This window comes from Xiphophorus maculatus, chromosome 17, assembly GCF_002775205.1.
Source record: "Xiphophorus maculatus strain JP 163 A chromosome 17, X_maculatus-5.0-male, whole genome shotgun sequence".
In the NCBI taxonomy this organism is placed as follows: Eukaryota; Metazoa; Chordata; class Actinopteri; order Cyprinodontiformes; family Poeciliidae; genus Xiphophorus; species Xiphophorus maculatus.
In genome coordinates this window covers 3,930,090-3,948,100 of record NC_036459.1, presented here as the reverse complement: position 1 = coordinate 3,948,100, position 18,011 = coordinate 3,930,090, and the positions used below count along the sequence as shown (strand labels likewise).

General features: G+C 36.3%; 1 protein-coding gene across 2 annotated transcripts; it reads left to right on the top strand.

Annotated features, from left to right (window-relative positions):
* The first annotated feature begins 2,217 nt into the window (after positions 1-2,217).
* On the top strand, positions 2,218-16,575 carry LOC102227277 (tetraspanin-11-like). Of its 2 annotated transcripts, XM_023349723.1 has the most exons (9): positions 2,218-2,354; positions 4,187-4,319; positions 5,418-5,609; positions 9,391-9,465; positions 10,381-10,485; positions 10,897-11,055; positions 11,674-11,760; positions 13,660-13,784; positions 15,628-16,575. In XM_023349723.1, the coding sequence occupies exons 2-8, from the start codon at positions 4,233-4,235 to the stop codon at positions 13,735-13,737; spliced, it is 783 nt and encodes a 260-aa protein (XP_023205491.1). In that variant the 5' UTR covers positions 2,218-2,354; positions 4,187-4,232; the 3' UTR covers positions 13,738-13,784; positions 15,628-16,575. The 2 variants fall into 2 exon arrangements, with proteins under 2 accessions (XP_023205491.1, XP_005805956.1); XM_005805899.2 differs by lacking the exon at positions 13,660-13,784.
* The last annotated feature ends 1,436 nt before the right edge of the window (positions 16,576-18,011 follow it).

The window sequence follows — 18,011 nt, the reverse complement described above, 5'->3', positions numbered from 1 at the left end:
TCTGTTCCATCTGCTGACAGTGGATTCCCATACACAGATTGCTTTTAGTTCACATCTTTCTTTGGTACTTAGTATGTTTTGCTGAGCTTTGAGATGGAAACATTGCTCTAAGCTTTCACAGAGATGGTTTTTCTAATTTACTTTCAACAGCCTCGGGGGAATTCCGTGATTTTCATTCAGGATTGGTTCTTCCTCTTCTGTCAATTAAAAGTAGCAAAGAGGATGCACAGTAGAAACTCTTTACGATGTCAGTTTTCCCAGTTGAGGATTTCTTGTCTTTGGGATCGTGTTGCGTAAATAATTGCCTTGATAATCCCTTGTAAATAAAGGGGCTCAGGTTTTAACTAGGTCAGGTTGACATGTTCTGTTGCTTCCAGGAGATTTTGACCACAAGAGGTCAGCCACTGCAAAACATTAAGCAAACTGGACAGTTTTAAAAAACAAATCCTGCTTCAAGAAGCAAGTAAACCCAAAGAAGAGAAAAGAATTTAACAGCAGCAGTTTCTACTGTAGGTAGTCAGGCCAACAAACAAAAAAAAATTCCACAGTTAAACCTCATTTTGTGCGTTGTATTTTCTGTTCTATGTTCTCTTGTCTTAGAGTTTTGCCTGCTCAAATTGAAGGATGTTATGTTTGCTTTGATCTCAACCACTTGGTGCTTTACATGCATGCTCAGTCATGCCCTATCTCTAACTCTCCTGCTTTTTGGGAGAGAGAATTAGAGAATCAGCAAGATACGAAAAGCCCTGGAGGTGATTAACGAACCCCTGCAGAAACAGACTGCTCATAGAAATGAGCTAGCGTCAGTGGAAACTCCCTCTGCTACATTGTATCACATTTATGGAGACTGAAAACCAACATGCTCTAAATTCCAAGCAATGAACCCTAATAATCTTGTGTTTCTGTTTTCTCACTGTGCCTGAATGAGGTTTTGTTGAGGGGAAAACAATATTTAAGCCTGATGGATTGCAATTCTTACCAACTAATGTTGTTTTGGCAGACTGATTGTCGCCAGTTAAGGTACCACAAATGCTTTTGGCCATCATTTACTCGTAACAGTTTACATATTGAATTACTCTCTGGGAAGATGAGGCAAAAACATACTTACCATAGGGTCTGTTTCGGCAGAAGAGGAAGTCTGCTTATAACGAAGATTATTGTGTTAAAGATAATCAGTGATCATCCGGGTGTTCGTATAGAGGCATTTTTTCATTTTTATGTCTTTAAATATTGCTTTATATAGCTCTGCCTTATCTTCTCATTTTAAAATATATTTCGCACAGTATTGCCAGTCTGGCTGTGTTTCAGTTACACCTCCGTATTAAAAAATCTGAGTCACAATAAAGGTGAAAACAAGTATAAGAAATTTCTGTCTGTGTTCACCAGCTCACCAAAAAATAGTTAACTTGTAGCTTCACCTATGTAAAGTATAATAAGCACATTGGCATTGTTCCAACTGTCAAGCAAGGTGGTGACAGCATCATGCTTAGAGTCTGTTTCACTGCAGGTAGAACTGGTGCTTTGCAGAAAGTGGATGGAGAAATGGAAAACAAATAGTATCTTTAAATTCTTTAAATTTACCTCAAAACAACAGCCTGGACAAAACTAGATGGTCCTTCACGCCAATGACCCCATGCCCATGTCAAAACTGGACTGCAAGTGGATAAATCAGATTAACAACAATCCTCTGGGGACAGAGGACGCACATTCATATGATTAGATTTGTTTCACTCATTTCTTTTCATCTCCCAGTGAAAACAGAGTGATCCTGTAAACAGTGAAAGCCCAAGTTTTGTCTTCCTCATGGTGGCTCCGACTACATTCTGCATTAGATTCTCAGCATGCAATTTACAGACCAGTCTTCCAATTAGTAGAACTATGTATGTGTATGTCAGTGTTATGTTACTCCAAATTTAGTTTTATTCAGATTTATGTCAACGAATGTTGGAGACAGTTTTTAAAAAATGGCAACAAAGAGTGGAATGAGAGGAAGTTAGGATCACGGATCTGATATCTTGAACTTTAATTAGAGCACGTTTGTTTAGAATAAAACATTAAACATGCATGTGGTTCTCAAAACAAGTACATACATTTAATAAAAATACATAATTCTTTGTTGAAAGAAAAAAAAAGTTGCCTTGTAGGACGTGCGTCAGCTCCGCTGCTGTCACGTCCGTCTAAAGGATATAGTATTTAAAAATTCGAGCTGCACTCGAACGCACCACTACAGCAAACATTGGATTACCGTGAAAGCAACAAACTTGACCGGACAAAACGCCCACCGCTGCAGCGGTGTCCTCTAAGCTCCGGAGGGAACAGCAGGAACCCGAAGCCCTTCTTCCAGCGCTAAAACTGTGAGTATTGTCCATGTTGTGAGAATGTGACGTTTGTTTTTCGAGCAGTGTGTGGTAATGTTGTTAAACTTTATCCTGCGTATCACCAACGCAGGTGTGTTTTTTCCAGGATGCTCGACTGCGTATGTCCCGTGTCCGAGGAAGTGCCTAAGAAAGTTTGTCGTGTGCCGTAAAACAAAATGGATATTTTCTTAATGTTTCCGCCTTTTATGACGGCGATAGACACAACAGGGGTGGTCAAAGTTCTAAAACGTGAGGGGGCAAGGCTTTTTCTTTCGTAGAAAAATAGGTTCGAAGCGTTTGTATGCAGAAGACTTGAACAGAGCACTGACTGGGAGGCCTTGTGATAAAAGCTTTTTGCTTAAAAAGAATAAAGGTTTAGGATATGATACTATAACTTATTAGATAATTTTTTATTTAATCAGTCTGACTTGATTTATAGAGCACTTTGTATAAAGTCAAATGTAACACAAAGTGCTTAAAACAAAGGGTCAAGAATGCACAAAAATAATCATGAGAAAAATTCAAACTAATAAAATGTAAAAGGTAAAAAAAACAACAACATGTCTTTGTTATGAAGGTAAACATTGAAATTCTTAAACAACAAATGCATTTTGTAACTTTGAAGAGAAATAACGATACAATATAATTTTTTTTGTTGAAAAGTAACCAAAATTGTAACTTTTTAAATGACTACAAAAGTTACTCAAGTTAATAAATCGGTCAGAAGATAACATGACAAAGAGATGCATAACGACCATAAACACACGCACTCATACTTAATACTTAATGACAATTTGGAATAACTAATTGACCTAACAGTTATGCTTTTGGACTATAGAAGCCTGAACACCTGGAGAAAACCCACACATGCAAACTCCATGCAGGCGGACTGAGATTCAAACCCAGGACCTTCCTTGCCAAAGGGCCACCATGCTAACCTTTTATCTAGTATTACTAATTATATTCCCCTAACTGTAACTTGGTAAAAGGTATTTGTATAAAAATACTTATGGGTCAGATAATCGGTTTTTGAAGATTTCCACTTGCATTATTACCACAACCATTGTAATTTCTTTAGATTTATGTCATGGATGCACAAAGGTGCACTCTTGTTTTTTCATTAAACTGCATTGAAATTTGTGGTGGAAGCACAATATAATAAAGATTATGAGTAAGAAAAAATAAGTGTATGAACACCTTCTATTTTGAAGCTTCCATTGACTGATCCAGACCTTGTTTTAGAATTTGTTAGATGGCTTATTGAACTTACAATGTTTTTCTTATCTTTTCTTTCCCCCCCCCCCCCCCCCCCCCCTGCTGTCGATTTGAAGGAAACACTATAGATCAGTTTAATGGATCTAAGTGCTTTCCACTCCCTGACATTTTATTTACAGACACAAGACCACACACTCTTCTCTATTAATCATTCAAAAGGATACGGCTTGTTCCGTGCTGTGAATAATGAAGGGACGTATGTTGTGACATAAGAAGAGATGATTTTGCAATTTCTTATTTTATTTTTTTATCCTTGGGTTTCTCATAAATGCATCAGATACCTTCTGATATGGGAATACTGTAAGAAAGAGGAAAGCAAATCAAAGCTGTTCTTTTGTGTTTCTCAACACAAAACATGTTAACATGTCAAATGTGCTAAAGATTATGTAAACAATACCTCATAAATCAGCATTGAAATGCAAATTCAAATGTTTGTGCAGAAGAAACCACAAACTGATCTACTGCAGCAAGTTGCAATATGTAACCATTTATAAAACCACACTTCATAATGTCTAATTTTTCCATCCATTGTTTGTTTTCCTTTTCTTTTACAGGAAAGAATAAAGTCTGTGTTCTCTGGAGCGACCTACAGCTAAGAAGATGTCAATGGCTTATAAAGATGACGAGGAAGACTGGTTGACAGTTTGCCTCAAGTACCTGCTCTTTCTGTTTAACTTTCTTTTTTGGGTAAGTGGCTTTCAGTAGGAAATATCTAAATTATGCCACTTTCTTTCTGCTGCGTTTTCTATAACAGAACAGGTTGTACAGCTCCAGAACAGCCACACAGAGTTTTGAAAAGTGTACATATTGTCAGCCTAAAGTGAGGTTATTATTTAGATTATTTGGGGTTTGCATGTAAATGAAAGATTACCCTGAACTGGAGCATCATTGTGAGGTAGAAGGAAAAGGACGCATGGTTTTCAGTTGAGAAAAATCTGCCAACAGGACAGTTGTGCAACACTCAGACCTGACCTAGGGGAAAGTAGCAAGAAGAAAGCCATTGCAGTATGAGCTTGAGCTGTTTTGCAAAGATAATTGAGTATAATAATAATAATAATCAGTCTTTGCATTGCTAACAATCTGCAGCTTTTAATGGTGCCAAAAGTTATTTTTCTTTAGATGATAAGGCGGGGTATGAATACAAAAGCATGCTGCACTTTTCAGATTTCTTTAAGAAAAGAAAAAAGATCATTTTTTACAGCATTTAAAAGATTTGACAGATTTTTGTAGTCAGTGAAAATGTTAATATATTTTTTTCTTGATATGAAGCTATTTCTGACTGGGTTCCTTATCATAGTAATGTCTCTTTAACTTGCGATATCTTTCTGTGAATAAGAAGATCTTGCTGTAGACTTAAAAAGGAAGGGAGGATGACGGTAAAATGCTTTCTAAGGCATTTCCTATTTGTCAGCCTGTGAACCTCCTGAGATGTGAAAAACAGATCTAGAACCTCCCTGGGTCAGTCACTCAGTATTGTTTGGAAGGAAGTAGTCATTATGCCCTTTTCTTACTCTCCCAAGTCTCAGTGCTCCTGTGGGCGTTTTTTCTTTTTTTTGTGCCACTTTTCTATGTTTCTCCTCAGGTTTCCTCTCTCTTTTCTCCCCTCTGCCCTAATTTATGACCCGTTTTGTACTTTTCCACCGTCCTCTGACTCATCTAATGGCACTCTTCCTTTTCTACAAAAGTGCTGTTATATCATGCTGGTCTTTTTTTTACACAGTTATTTGCAACATATTTTTGAAACACTGATTACATTGTTTTTTTGGGGGTTTTTTGCACTTGCAGGTGGGTGGAGCTGCAGTCTTGGCTGTAGGAGTGTGGACCCTGGTGGAGAAGAGTGACTACCTTAGTCTATTGGCCTCCAGCACTTTTGCTGTTTCAGCGTATATCTTGATCCTGGCTGGCAGCCTAGTGGTTGTTACTGGCTTCTTGGGCTGCTGTGCTGTTATCCGGGAACAGAGAAGCTGCCTTTCCACGGTGAGACACGAGTTACAAGACATTCATGAGAGTTCCTGTTCAAATCTTTCCTTCTAGTCACAATGATATGAGGGGATCAGTTAGTTTTTCGTGTGTCTACGTTGTGTGGCTTCTACCTTGCTTAATAATGTAATACATTACACTTGCGTCACTTTAAAAAAAAAACCCATTTACATTTATTTTATTTCCTAGCTAAATCTATCTATCTAATCCTAGCTAATCTATCATCTAAAGGTAAGACAAAATGTGGGATGACATAAACTTGAATGAGAGGAAGGGAAAGAAGAGGGTTTGCTTTCTGGAATAATTAGCTCAACATTTATCTTGTATGCATATGGAATAATAAGAAATAGGAAATATATGTACAGTTCAGAGTTTTACATAAACTCACAATCAGCAGGAATTCTATATTCATTGTGGGACTTTAATGGAGGAATTTGACTTTAAAATTCAATGATATTGTTGCTACATGGACCACCATATTAAGCATTTTTAGCAGCTTGAGAACAGATTGTAACTTGTGAACTTGATTTGCATTTGTTTATGCTTGTGCTAAAACGTATTGTATTTGCACCCTTGAAATGTATGTAACAATATAGCGCTGCCCCAGAAGATGAATTTTTTTGTCTTTTACTTTTAGCCATAATGTAAAACAATTCTTAAGGGAAATGTGTGTTTTAGTTTATGGGTAGTGTTAAAGATGAATGTCATGAGTAAACTTGGTATTTCAGTTATATTGAAGCAGATTCTACTATAGAATCTGCATTGTTAATTTGAAATAGTGCCACCAATAAGTTTAATAAATTGTAGAACCATGTCCTTAATGCAGATTTTCTCTAATGTAAGGCTGCTAAAAATTGGAAAAATTGAAAAATGTATATTTACACTCCAACCGGTATCTGAATAAATGTCTCTTACCAAGAGGCAGAACACTGCACACTTATTGTAGCCATTAAAAACCTTCTGCTGGATATTTAATTTTCTGATTTGGCAGTATATTCATGGATATTGATTAGTTTACTTAAATGGAGTTAAAAGTATTTTGAGCATATTTGATATATTTCCAACATGATTGAGGGCAGGGCCTTTCCAGACGTCTAATGTTAGCCTCCTGTTCGATTTTCCAAAAATCATCAATAACGTGTCACCATTTTGACCTTATTGACCCAGTGTGGCTTTGAGAAAATCTACAGTGATGTTAAACTAGTACATCCAGTTTGAAATTAAAATCTTTAAAGTTTTTGTGAAATTATTCCAATCCGAAAGATGAATAAAGATTTAAGAGATTTTAAAACCCAAATTATTATTCTTATGCTGATGGGGAGTGTATCTACTCTACCACTTGTTATTGAGGAAGAAGGTGGACATTAGTAATTGATATTTGCCTCTGATGCTCCAGTTGAATGGTCCTAAGTTACCCTTTGAACACCTCCAACCCAAATCATCACTCTCTTGTACATCAATTTGTGCTGCTTCTGCACAGGTACATCACCTGAGCAGGAGCACAACATGGATCTCTTCTGTGCCAACCTTGTTTTAAAGGTCTGTCACAAGGTGGTAACAAATGACTCTGACGAGGCTCTCAGTGTCCTCATTATTTTACAAGGAAGGGGCCCACAGGGACAGAAGCAGGTGGGAGGTGAATGTTCTCTGCTGCAGGTCTATTTATAGGACTGCCTATCAACTGTTGATGGATGCAGGAATATGAGAGAGCAAGGTGCTTGCAGGAGATACAAGTTAGATGTATAGAGGATTATAGGAATATGCTGTGTATTTTGCTTTAACACCAGCAGCCTCCATTCACTGTTTATAGATTGTAATTGGGAATGAATAATGCTTGGATGGAGCGTTTGCTCTTTCTGTTCTCACAGAAAATTACGTATTTTTTTTGTAACCCAGAGAAACTGTGGTTTCTGTATGACACTCTTAATGATAACATTGCAGCAACAAAGTACCACTTTCTACAGGCAAGATAATTAAGTATTTACAGTTCACAGTGGTATGAAAACATATTGGCCCCTCCTTACCTGACGGCTTACTTTTTTTTTTATATCTGTGACTTCCATCTCTTCTTTTGGCAAGGTTTGTTACACTGCAGAGTAGAAATCAGTCAGTATATAGAACAACATCTGAACAGCTTGGTTTTTGCTGTGGCTGGAAGAGTATGTCAGTCAAATAAATTATCTGTAGTTTTCACAATGATACGTCAAATAGTAGGAATTTTAGCTTCTTGCTTTTCTTAACTTATTGTTAATAAAGTCAATTTGGCTGATCTCATATTTGTTAATCTTCATAGATGTTTCTGTAGTGTGTCACAACATGCTATATATAGTGTTTTTGTTATTGCTTATTTTTCAAGAATTAATTAACTAAGATAAACATCACTCCTCTTAGAAAAAAGCTACCCACACGCATGCCTGTCTCATCATGTAACAAAGCTATTTTCTTGTGTATACAGTTTTGCTTTGTAATTTTTGTTTTTTGTGTTTTTATCTTCATATTTTTTTTAATTAATTTTCTCCTTTAAGGGTCTTGTATTCTGTAAGGCTGATGCAAATCACCTGAGGCGTAGCTGCAAAATACTAAATGTGTTTTTAAAGAAATTTGGCAACCTTAACACACATGAAAGAGATTTTTCATAATCTTCAGCTACCAGTTTGAACCAAGTCCCTATAAGAACCGCTTGGTCTGGATAATGCTTGTTCCATAAAGTGACGTTTCCTTCTGAATCACTGCATCACTCACTCACTTTCCCTAAAAAGGATTGCCAATGCAGACAGGCTAATGAGCCCAAGTCCACCAGTTAACCAGTGTAAGTTCACAAAGAAGCACAGATGTCATCTGGCTGGACAAAACCACACTAAACATTCTCATTTGAAACTGTAGACTGTTGATATTCGTTGACGGTTGCATCCCACTAAAGTGTAAAGTGGAATTTACCTGATTTTGCCAAGTTGATTCTAAACGAGAACAGTTAGGTAAAATAGCCATATTATTCTCCAGTAGTTCCCATTGCATCCCTGCAGATGTTTACTACCAGTAGGTTGGCGTTACTTTGTTGGCCACTGTGCTAACATCTGTCCCTATAATGGGCTTTGGAGAGGTATCAGCAGAGCTGCGGTTATACCATTTTGTCCCGCTCTGACAGCTTGGTCTAATTAGTTCTGTGTGCTTGTGTTTTGTGCAGGACCCATTTCACAAATAAATGTGTTCTTATTATGTGAGCCAAGAAAAGTTCAGTTTTTATCTTGCTCATTAGGCATACATAGACAGTAACTTGTTTGGCACAGTTTCTTTCTATGTGATGTCTTTTGTTTGTTTGTTCACAAGTTCAGATTTTTAAAAAATAGATTTAATTTGACATTTCAAGCAGTATGAATGTTTTTGTTCTTTTAGTGACCAAGATCACAGTCATTTTTTGAATACTTTGATTTTGATTAAAAAGAAAAAAAAAATTGGATTTGCAGTTGGATTCATGCAGGACCCATTTAGAGATTCTCCAAAGAAATCAGATTCCACAGGCTGTCAGACTGTATCCTACTCGTCTTGTTTTCCGGCAGCATTGCCATCTGTGTCAGAAGTGACGCATGCAACTGAATGACAGATGATGGAAATTTATATTGAGCCGTCACAATTTGAAGCAGCTTGAGCTGCTGAAAAGTTGGTTCAATTGACAACTCTGTGGATGATTGTGACGCTAAAATGTCTCAATGCTTTAAAATACTAGGACTAATTTATCAAATTTCTCCTTTCTCCTCTTGTCCTTTTGTCTAATTTTCAGTATTTCTTCTTCCTGCTGTTAATATTCTTGATTGAGTTGGTGGCTGGCGTGCTGGCTTATGTTTACTACCAGAGGGTAAGTTCTGAACGCTCATGATTAAACTTTAAGATGTACAGAAATGAAATGCACTACGAAAGGGATATCTGCACTTGTAAAAGTTCAGGGGGTTGAGATTCATCTGCAGTAGCAGCAATATATTTATTCAGGATTTTATGCGACAGACCATCTTGAGCAAAATTATAACTTTAAATTGACAAAACAAGTACACATGATTTTGAACAAATTTTCCACCCCCCCCAAAAAAAACATACATTTGGAAAGGTACACATTTGTATTTGGCCTCCTGTTATCTACAATTGAAACCTGGTGCTGCCTGCTGCTTTCAGTATTTACCAGAGTCATACTGTGTAATTTAGTCATGGTTATGTAAAGTTGTTCTGTAAAGGTCTCCAGCTTTGTTAGAGAGCAGTCATGAACACATGACAGTAACCACAGCAAAAAGGTTTAGGATAAAATTGTGGGGAATTTTGATATTTCAAGCTATAAATCAATGAAAATTGCCCTAATTTTTTACTGATGTTTTTTTGTTTTCTTCAAAAAACTCAAGAGTTTTCAGATTTGAGGCATGTAATTAACACGAGAAGAAAAGATTTTTCTGTTTGTCAGATCAAAATGTTCTTTTTCTTTAATTGGAGAGGTTTCATCTCTGATTATGGCTTTCAGAATTTTCACTAGTAGACTGCAGTCAGATCCAAGGGAAAATGGTACATTTCAACTTAAACCTATTTTTTAGTTACACAAATAAACAAACAAAAAAACGAACTTTGTGCTTGTTGCCCAAGATTCAGTATTTTGCTGTTTTGGGTATGCTTAACATGTTTCAGAATAAATCACCTAGTACACTCAGTACTTCTCCTTCATTAAAATAAGTGTCTCCTTCTTCTTTGCTCTCATTTTGTGCCTCTTCTTCTCTTTGTATTTTTTTTATAGCTGAGTGATGAACTGAAGGAGCACCTCAACCAGACAATGACTGAGAATTATGCTCAGCAAGGGAAGGAGACAATCACATCAGCAGTGGACAGACTGCAACAAGATGTATGATAGATATTTGAAAGTTAATCAATGTGGTTGAGTTTATGTCTCCACTTGCTTGCTCTGTCAGCAAGCATAACCAAGTACACTTGTTGTTAATTACATGGATGTAACTTCAAGCTTTGCCTAAAAATATTGTAAAACTCATGATACTGTGGTGGTCATTATAGTTGACATAAGAAGTTGTTCCAAAACAATCCTTCATTGAGATTACACAATTAGTGTAATCTCAATGAAGCAGAAGATTAGCTTTCAATTACAGGAATTATAAACCTAGAAAATTATGATGTTGGGAGATGAGTTGCGCCAAAAAAAAAAAGATTTATTTTTATCCTAAATCAGTTTTTCATGTTTCCATGCTTTAGGTTGATAAGACACCAGCCAACCCCTTGCTTTATTTTTTTGCTTCTCCAGTTCAAGTGCTGTGGCAGCAACAATTCTCAGGATTGGATGCTGAGTGTGTACATTAGGTCAGAGCAGTCGGGGAACAGGGTGGTGCCTGACAGCTGCTGTAAAACCATCACGCCTGACTGTGGCAGGAGGGACCATCCCTCAAACATCTATAAAGTGGAGGTGAGTGTTCATCTCCTCACGGAAAGGTGGTAAGTGCCATCCTAACTGATCTTAAAAGCCTTTGGAAACAAAGTCCATGTTATCTAGTGTTGTCACATGGAGAAGACAAGTAACAAAAGTATCCGTGGTCCTTGTAATTGTCATTTATAAACTTCAATATATTTTCATGGGATTCAGAAGTGTATAATTGTGAACTATTAGAAAAGGAAGGAATATTTTTCTATATTTTAGTGCAAAATCCTTTCTTTTCCCCCTTTTATAATTTACAATACCTAGATTGTCTGCTAAGGCATAAACATGACTTCTTCAACACTATGAAATGGTCATCACAAACAATTTATGATGCATGCATTTGTAATATTTTAGGTTTAGATTAAAAATGCAGTACATTTTATAGTTTTTGCACTATTGCATTTTTTAACTTTCTCTTGGGGACCAATGCTTAGATGACAGCAAGCTGAGAATATATTAAGTAAATAATAATGAAAAATCCCTTTTGTCCCCTGTGGGAAATTTTCTTGTTTGCTGCAGAAGTTTTTATTTACTTGTGTAGAAATGCAAACAGTGTTCTGTCTGCTTATTGGCTTCTCTTGTAAATGACTTCTTTACCCTGTCCAGGGTGGTTGCATCACTAAGCTGGAGCAGTTCCTTGCAGACCATCTATTGGTTATTGGTGCAGTGGGAATTGGTGTGGCCTGTCTTCAGGTAAGTAGAACATGACAGTGTGGTAATGTTGTCTAGAGAAGCAGAATACTGCTGTCCATGGAAACAACAACAAAAAATCTACCTTAATCAGACTTTATTTTATAAAATAATGAGCCTCTGGCCTCTGTTGAATAGAGAGAATACACAACGCCGGTGGACCGGTTTTTAATCTTTCCATTACTGAAAATCTAACATGGCAGGTCAGAAACCTTTATATATATTAGTGTTTTTCCATTTTACACTGATGACTCGGCTTCATCATCAGTCCTTTTTATTTGTTCCATGCTGAAATGGACCCATGCTTTTAAACACCGTGAAGCTGTTTGATGCATATACTCCATTCTGCCATACCGTTCTGTTTACCGCATGCAAAAGCACTTCTGATGAGAGCATGAACAAAAACATCCAAAAGTGCTCAGAGGTGTTGCATCATTCACCACTAGAAATTTATCCTTTGAGCTTTATTGATGGACTCTGTCCAACAGGCTTACTTTCTAGCATACAAAAATGTTTAAGGTGAATTGTAATGCTGTATTTCATTTTTATAAGATAAAGTGATTTTCAAGCTGGTGGTCAGCAGGAACATAAAAAACACTTATGTAGTGTTCTGTTTGTTTTTTGGTAGTTGACTGCTTTCCTGTTGATCTGCAGCATCTTATTAGTTTGTGGCCACCAAGCCCGTTTTCTTGCTCTCAAAGAAAATTTCTGGCCCATTCTGCAGTCTGTTCAGTTTTAATTGAGCATCAGAACGCTAATGGAAAAAAAAAAAATATGAGGCTTGAATTGGATCCGAAGCAGTGAAGACTTGAAATGGGAAAAGATAAGATGTTGCATTATCGATGGATAGTGCTGTTCAGAAATGAGTAAAATTCAGCTTTCCATTTACTGTTGCTATAAAAAGTGTTTCATTTCAAAATGGACAATGCCGACCTCAAAAAGAAGAGGTTGATTATGAAGAACATTCTATGTGCATCGATGGGATCGATTCATCAGTTTTTTTTCAGAATTCTTTAGTATAGAAAATAAAATTAGTGTAGAAAAAAGCACTGCTAACTTTTTATCTTTAAATTTATCACTGTATGAAATCGGGGCTCAACAAAAACAAATGATGAAAACAAAATCCAGCTTGCCCACAATCAAAATGTATGCTTCAATATCAGTCATTTTTTGTATGCAACTGTACCACTGGAAAATACAAATGTATTTTATTCACAATAATATGGTAAGTGCTCTACCATCCTCTAAGTCTATATTCAGGGATCCTCTGCATTGGGGTGAATTTGAAATCATATTTCATTTGATAATTTTCCACGTACAGCACAGAGTGAGCAGATTTTTATTTTCTACTGCCTAAATAATGGATTATTTTGCTTCTTTTTCCACATTACAACTTGTGTTTTTGTCAAACTCTTAGAGAGAATCTATAAACACTAGAGCCAAAGAAGATGTTACTGTATGATATCTGTATGTGATGTCAGTTTGGGTCAGTTGACCTTTTTTTTTTTTAAATATGAAATTTGTCATCTGATGAACGACCAACGCTACTTAAATAACCGTGAAGGTACCAAATGACCAGTGGCCATTGTTTTATATTTTGTGGAATTTGTCCAGATTGTTTGCAGACCTGCTTTAAGTTTAGAAATATGGATTTTTGAGTTGGACTTGTGGGAACTTTGCTGTTTATTAATCTAAGTCTTTCCATTCCATATGTTTGCTTTTTTCTTCGTGGCACATCCTTACATCATCTCTCATTCACTCTAACTTTTTGTCTGTTACTTAACATGGCAACACAATTTGTTTTGTTTTATATGTTTGTTGTTAACCCAGCAACTGTACTATATTATTCTGACTTACGTGTGTTGCAAATGTCTTTGTTTTGTATGTTTGGTTTCACTGTAGCTGGCCGGGGCACTCTTGACAGCCTGCTTTATCTATCTGCTCTATAAGGAAGAGGAAGAGGACTTTGGTGCATTGTAATTTGGCTCTAGAGCTCCTTGGTGCTTTTAATCAAATGGATAGACAAGGTTGGAAGGTGCTGTGTGGATATTCGACTGCATGTTTGTCCTTGTTTGCATGCATGCTCTGTGCCAAACATAAAATCTGCAGTCTGCATGTTCACAGAATGAAATCCGTTTTGTTGATTTTATTTTTTTATATTTTTGTCTTTGTGCTGTCTAAAGCATGCATCTGCATGGCTTTGTACAAAAATATGCTGCTAATGCATGTTATTGTAATGGGAAGTCATGAAAAAAATAAGGTTGCCAGTGAATGGCTTAGTTAAACAAAACTGCCCAGCTGCTTATTGTGTATTTCCATAGGTAATAGGAAGTAGTTTGTCTGTTTTCACACAGCTCCATGTTTTAAAATGCCTTTGTTGTCAGAAAGGGGAAAGCTACAGTAAATAACTTGAAGCTTATTAAGTATTTGGAGGTTTTTTTTTCATAGAATTTCTAAATCAAAGTCATATAAAAAAAAAAACAGGACAAATGAGCATTTACATATTTATATGAGACGATAGTGGCGTCAGTGGTAGGAGTTCAGTGGTGGGTTGTCGGTTCGGTTCCCACTGCATCTAATTCTTTGTCCTTGTGCTTAACCCGCCCAAGATCACAAGTACCAGCAGCAACGAGGCTGATAGCTGACAGCCTCGCCTCTCAGTGTGCAGCTGTCAAGTACCTTGTTACCATCAGCGTGGGATCCTATGGACTTGATAAAAATGTAAAATTTCAATGTAAAATAGAAAAAAAAAATCTATGCATCTGATTCCTGTGGTGCTATATATTCATGCAACATCTCCAGTACAAGGCTAACTATAGCATATCTTCCCTCTGTTTTGGGATTTATCATATGTTTCGAAGCATATGGTCGCAGTTAATTGCATGCAGACATAACTCGAAGAAAGTTTTGTGATCTTTTTATAAGCAGTGTTTAACTCTACACATCATGAAATTTATTGACTAGTGCTTTTCAGCTGCTCTCAATGCACCTTTCTATCAAATTTACATCTACCTGAACACAGCAAACAGATGAAATCACACAAGTGGCTGTGAATGCCAGTGCAAGCTATGCATGTCATATGTCTCTCTTATGGTGCACCTAACACAAAATCATAAAGGTACAATGATGATCTTGTGGAGTTGTTTTGTCAGGGATTCCAATAGAAATGATCCAAAATGCCCTTTAATTTACTGTAGTATTTTTTGGATTTTGGGACATACAGTGTCCCACTCAGTAGCACTGTTGTCCTACAGTAAGAAGACCCCTGGAAATCTTGGTCTAGAATCTGCACAGAGTTTCATATTCCTCTTACAAGTGTAGATTCTCTCAGGTCACTTTGGTGCTGTCCAAAAACATGACTGTGTGTTTGTGATGGTTGGTTGACCTGTCTAGTGTGTACCCCGCCTGCCCAATTGCCGCTGGAAACTAGTGTAGAAGATTGATGGATTGATTTTCACTTTCTGCTTATCTGTGAACTAGGACCTTGCGAGTAGGATGAATTAATTTTCACAATCAATTGTAACTTTGTTTCTAAAACTTTTAAAGTTGCAGTTTAGTCAGAATATCTTGAGTTTCTTAAAGGTTTCGAAACAGGAATCAAAGTACAGATATTTGTGTCTGAATATATGCACACTTTCCCACCACCTCCTGCTTCATTTTGTTTGTTTTTGCAAGCTTGTGGACACATGCTGATGTTGCGGTAATGACTGCTTTGGTCCACCCCCCCATTGCCATAGTAACCAGCTTCATACTTTCAAATAGCCTCCGACTCCATCACCTTTTAACCCTTCACTGCTCTTGAGTCAACAGCTTTAAATGTTTCCACAGAGTCCCATGGAGAGCATTTGACTTAACACTTGCTGTTTTCAGATCTGTGGGATGGTGTTCACCTGCTGCTTGCACAGAAGGATTAAGATGGATCCTTACTAGACGTACAAGACCCAACAAATCACCGGTAACATGCAAATGTGGCAAAGCCTGCCGACACCTGACTTCCACATCTGGATCTGGGATTACAATCAGACAATAGTGAGTGAAGTGAAGTTTACATGCAGCACTGTCAGAAACTAATTAAGCCGTTGAGTCTTATTTCTACAAGAAGAAGATATATTTATTTGGCTTACATGCATGATTTAAATGGAGATGAACGATTACCTTCTGTAACTAATGCAAAAATAAAGATTAGTCTTTTTCCCCCCTTACTTAATACAGTATCATCAGTTTTTGAGAGCAAACAAGCATTTATAAAAGACACTGGCTACACTTGTCATTGTTTATGAAGAGATGGAACATAATGTGCCTTTTTTCAAGATTGTATTTATTATGTGCCGAGTGCCTTGAAGCTTTAAAGGAAATATGACAACACAACATAGTAAAGTGTATATTTATTGGTGGTTAGTTTAAATGTTTCTATCAAAACTATAATGCTGAATTTTACATGATTAATCAAAGTTAACTCGTCAAAGTTGCAACACTACCAAAGTTTGCCCACAGGTTATTTCTTACAAAATGCCAACACATTTTTGAATTTAGAACTCCACCTAGTGGACGCAGCTCTCAATTAAAAACAAGCCACAGTTTTGTAAAAGACATGGATGGTAATCTGGTTTCGTTTTCTATAAAATGTTAATTTTGAAATTATTCCGATATTGATGTTTTCACATTAAAGCAAAAAATGTATTTAATCTCTTTTTGTCATCGTTAAACGTTCTGCTGAAGATATGAATATTTTAAATTAGAAATGTGTTCCTTATTGTTACTGTTTCTAGTAGTAATCATTGTATCATTTAATCTGATTAAAAGAATTTATCATTGCCAGTGTTGTATTTTATTTAAGGGTACTAACTTATGAGTATTGTTGCTAATGAACTAGTATCTCTGGCATGTGGTTGCTATTGATTGGTTGACCAATATAATTGTTCTGAAGCTTATAAGTTAAGGTAATAAAGATTTTTTTTGCATTAACTTTTTAAAGAAGTTAACACCACTGCTGGTTGACAGATGATTGCATATTTTCAAATATTTGTTTGGTAGTTAATAGAATAATTGGCACAATAATATAATTGGTTTATTTATCAGGGTTAATTTAGAAGGGTACGAAAGTCCTGTTTCCTGTTGCCTGAGTAGTTTATCTTCATTGTAACCACAAGAGGGCGACAAAGACTTTTTGTTTGAAATTAGGACACCTTTTCATCTAATCTGTCGCCTTGCATGGATTGATCTCATTTTAAAAACACTTCTCAAAAGTGCTATAAGTCCTTAACGCTTCTTTTTTTGTTAAAACTCTTCTCTGCTCTATCCATCCTGTATTCACTAGTTTTGTTTTATTTTTTAAAAATATGCTTACTAGTATCTAGTTGGTGCATTACAGCAAAACAAGCATCCAGTTGTTGCATGCACCAAGGCGAACTTTTTTTCCCCTCTCCCACCTCCTGTTTCCCTCATCAAAGAAGTTTAAGGAAAGACATGTTAAAGCTATACAAAGAAGATGGAAGTACACTTCCAAAAATAAAAAGAATAAACCAGCATGTGGGGGGAAAAAAAAGTTATCAGTGGCGATACGATTCTTAATGTGATTTACAGCCTGGACATACATACCTATATATTTGCGTACATGCATTTAAATGATATAATCAAATACTGAAAACAATTATATAATGGTCTTTGATGACATATCACACCATATCTACATTCTATTTCTATAGAACCCCCACCTATGAAGCGAGTTTGCAACATTAGTGTTATGTCTTCATTCCCTACAAGCTTTTATACACACCTATCATGTCAGGACAGTTTTTTCTTTCATTTGTTTATTTATTTTTTGTTCACTTAGTATGGATTATTATGCCTTTTTTGAAACCATAGTAATTGTTGAAAAAGTGATTGTTGATTCTGTAAATCTTGAGATTTCTGTTTGTGTGTCTTGAAATGAGTCTCAGATTATCTTGTGAACACAGTATTATGCTACAAATGTTATAGTAATCTAACTTTCCTTTGGGGTTTTTATTGTGAAAGTAAATCTTCCTTTTTTCTGTGCTAAAAGGAATATCTTTATGCTCTGCAGCTAATTTAGTTTGCTGCAATTTGCTTTTGATGTATTCTAATAATCTTTTTATGTTCTCAAACCTGCCTAACACTTAATGCTGTAAACATTTCGCAAGTCCCTCTCCAAATAACACACCCTTTCAACTTTTTTCGCATTTTGACCTGTTACAACCACATACCTGAATGTTTTTTTTTACTGGGATTTTATG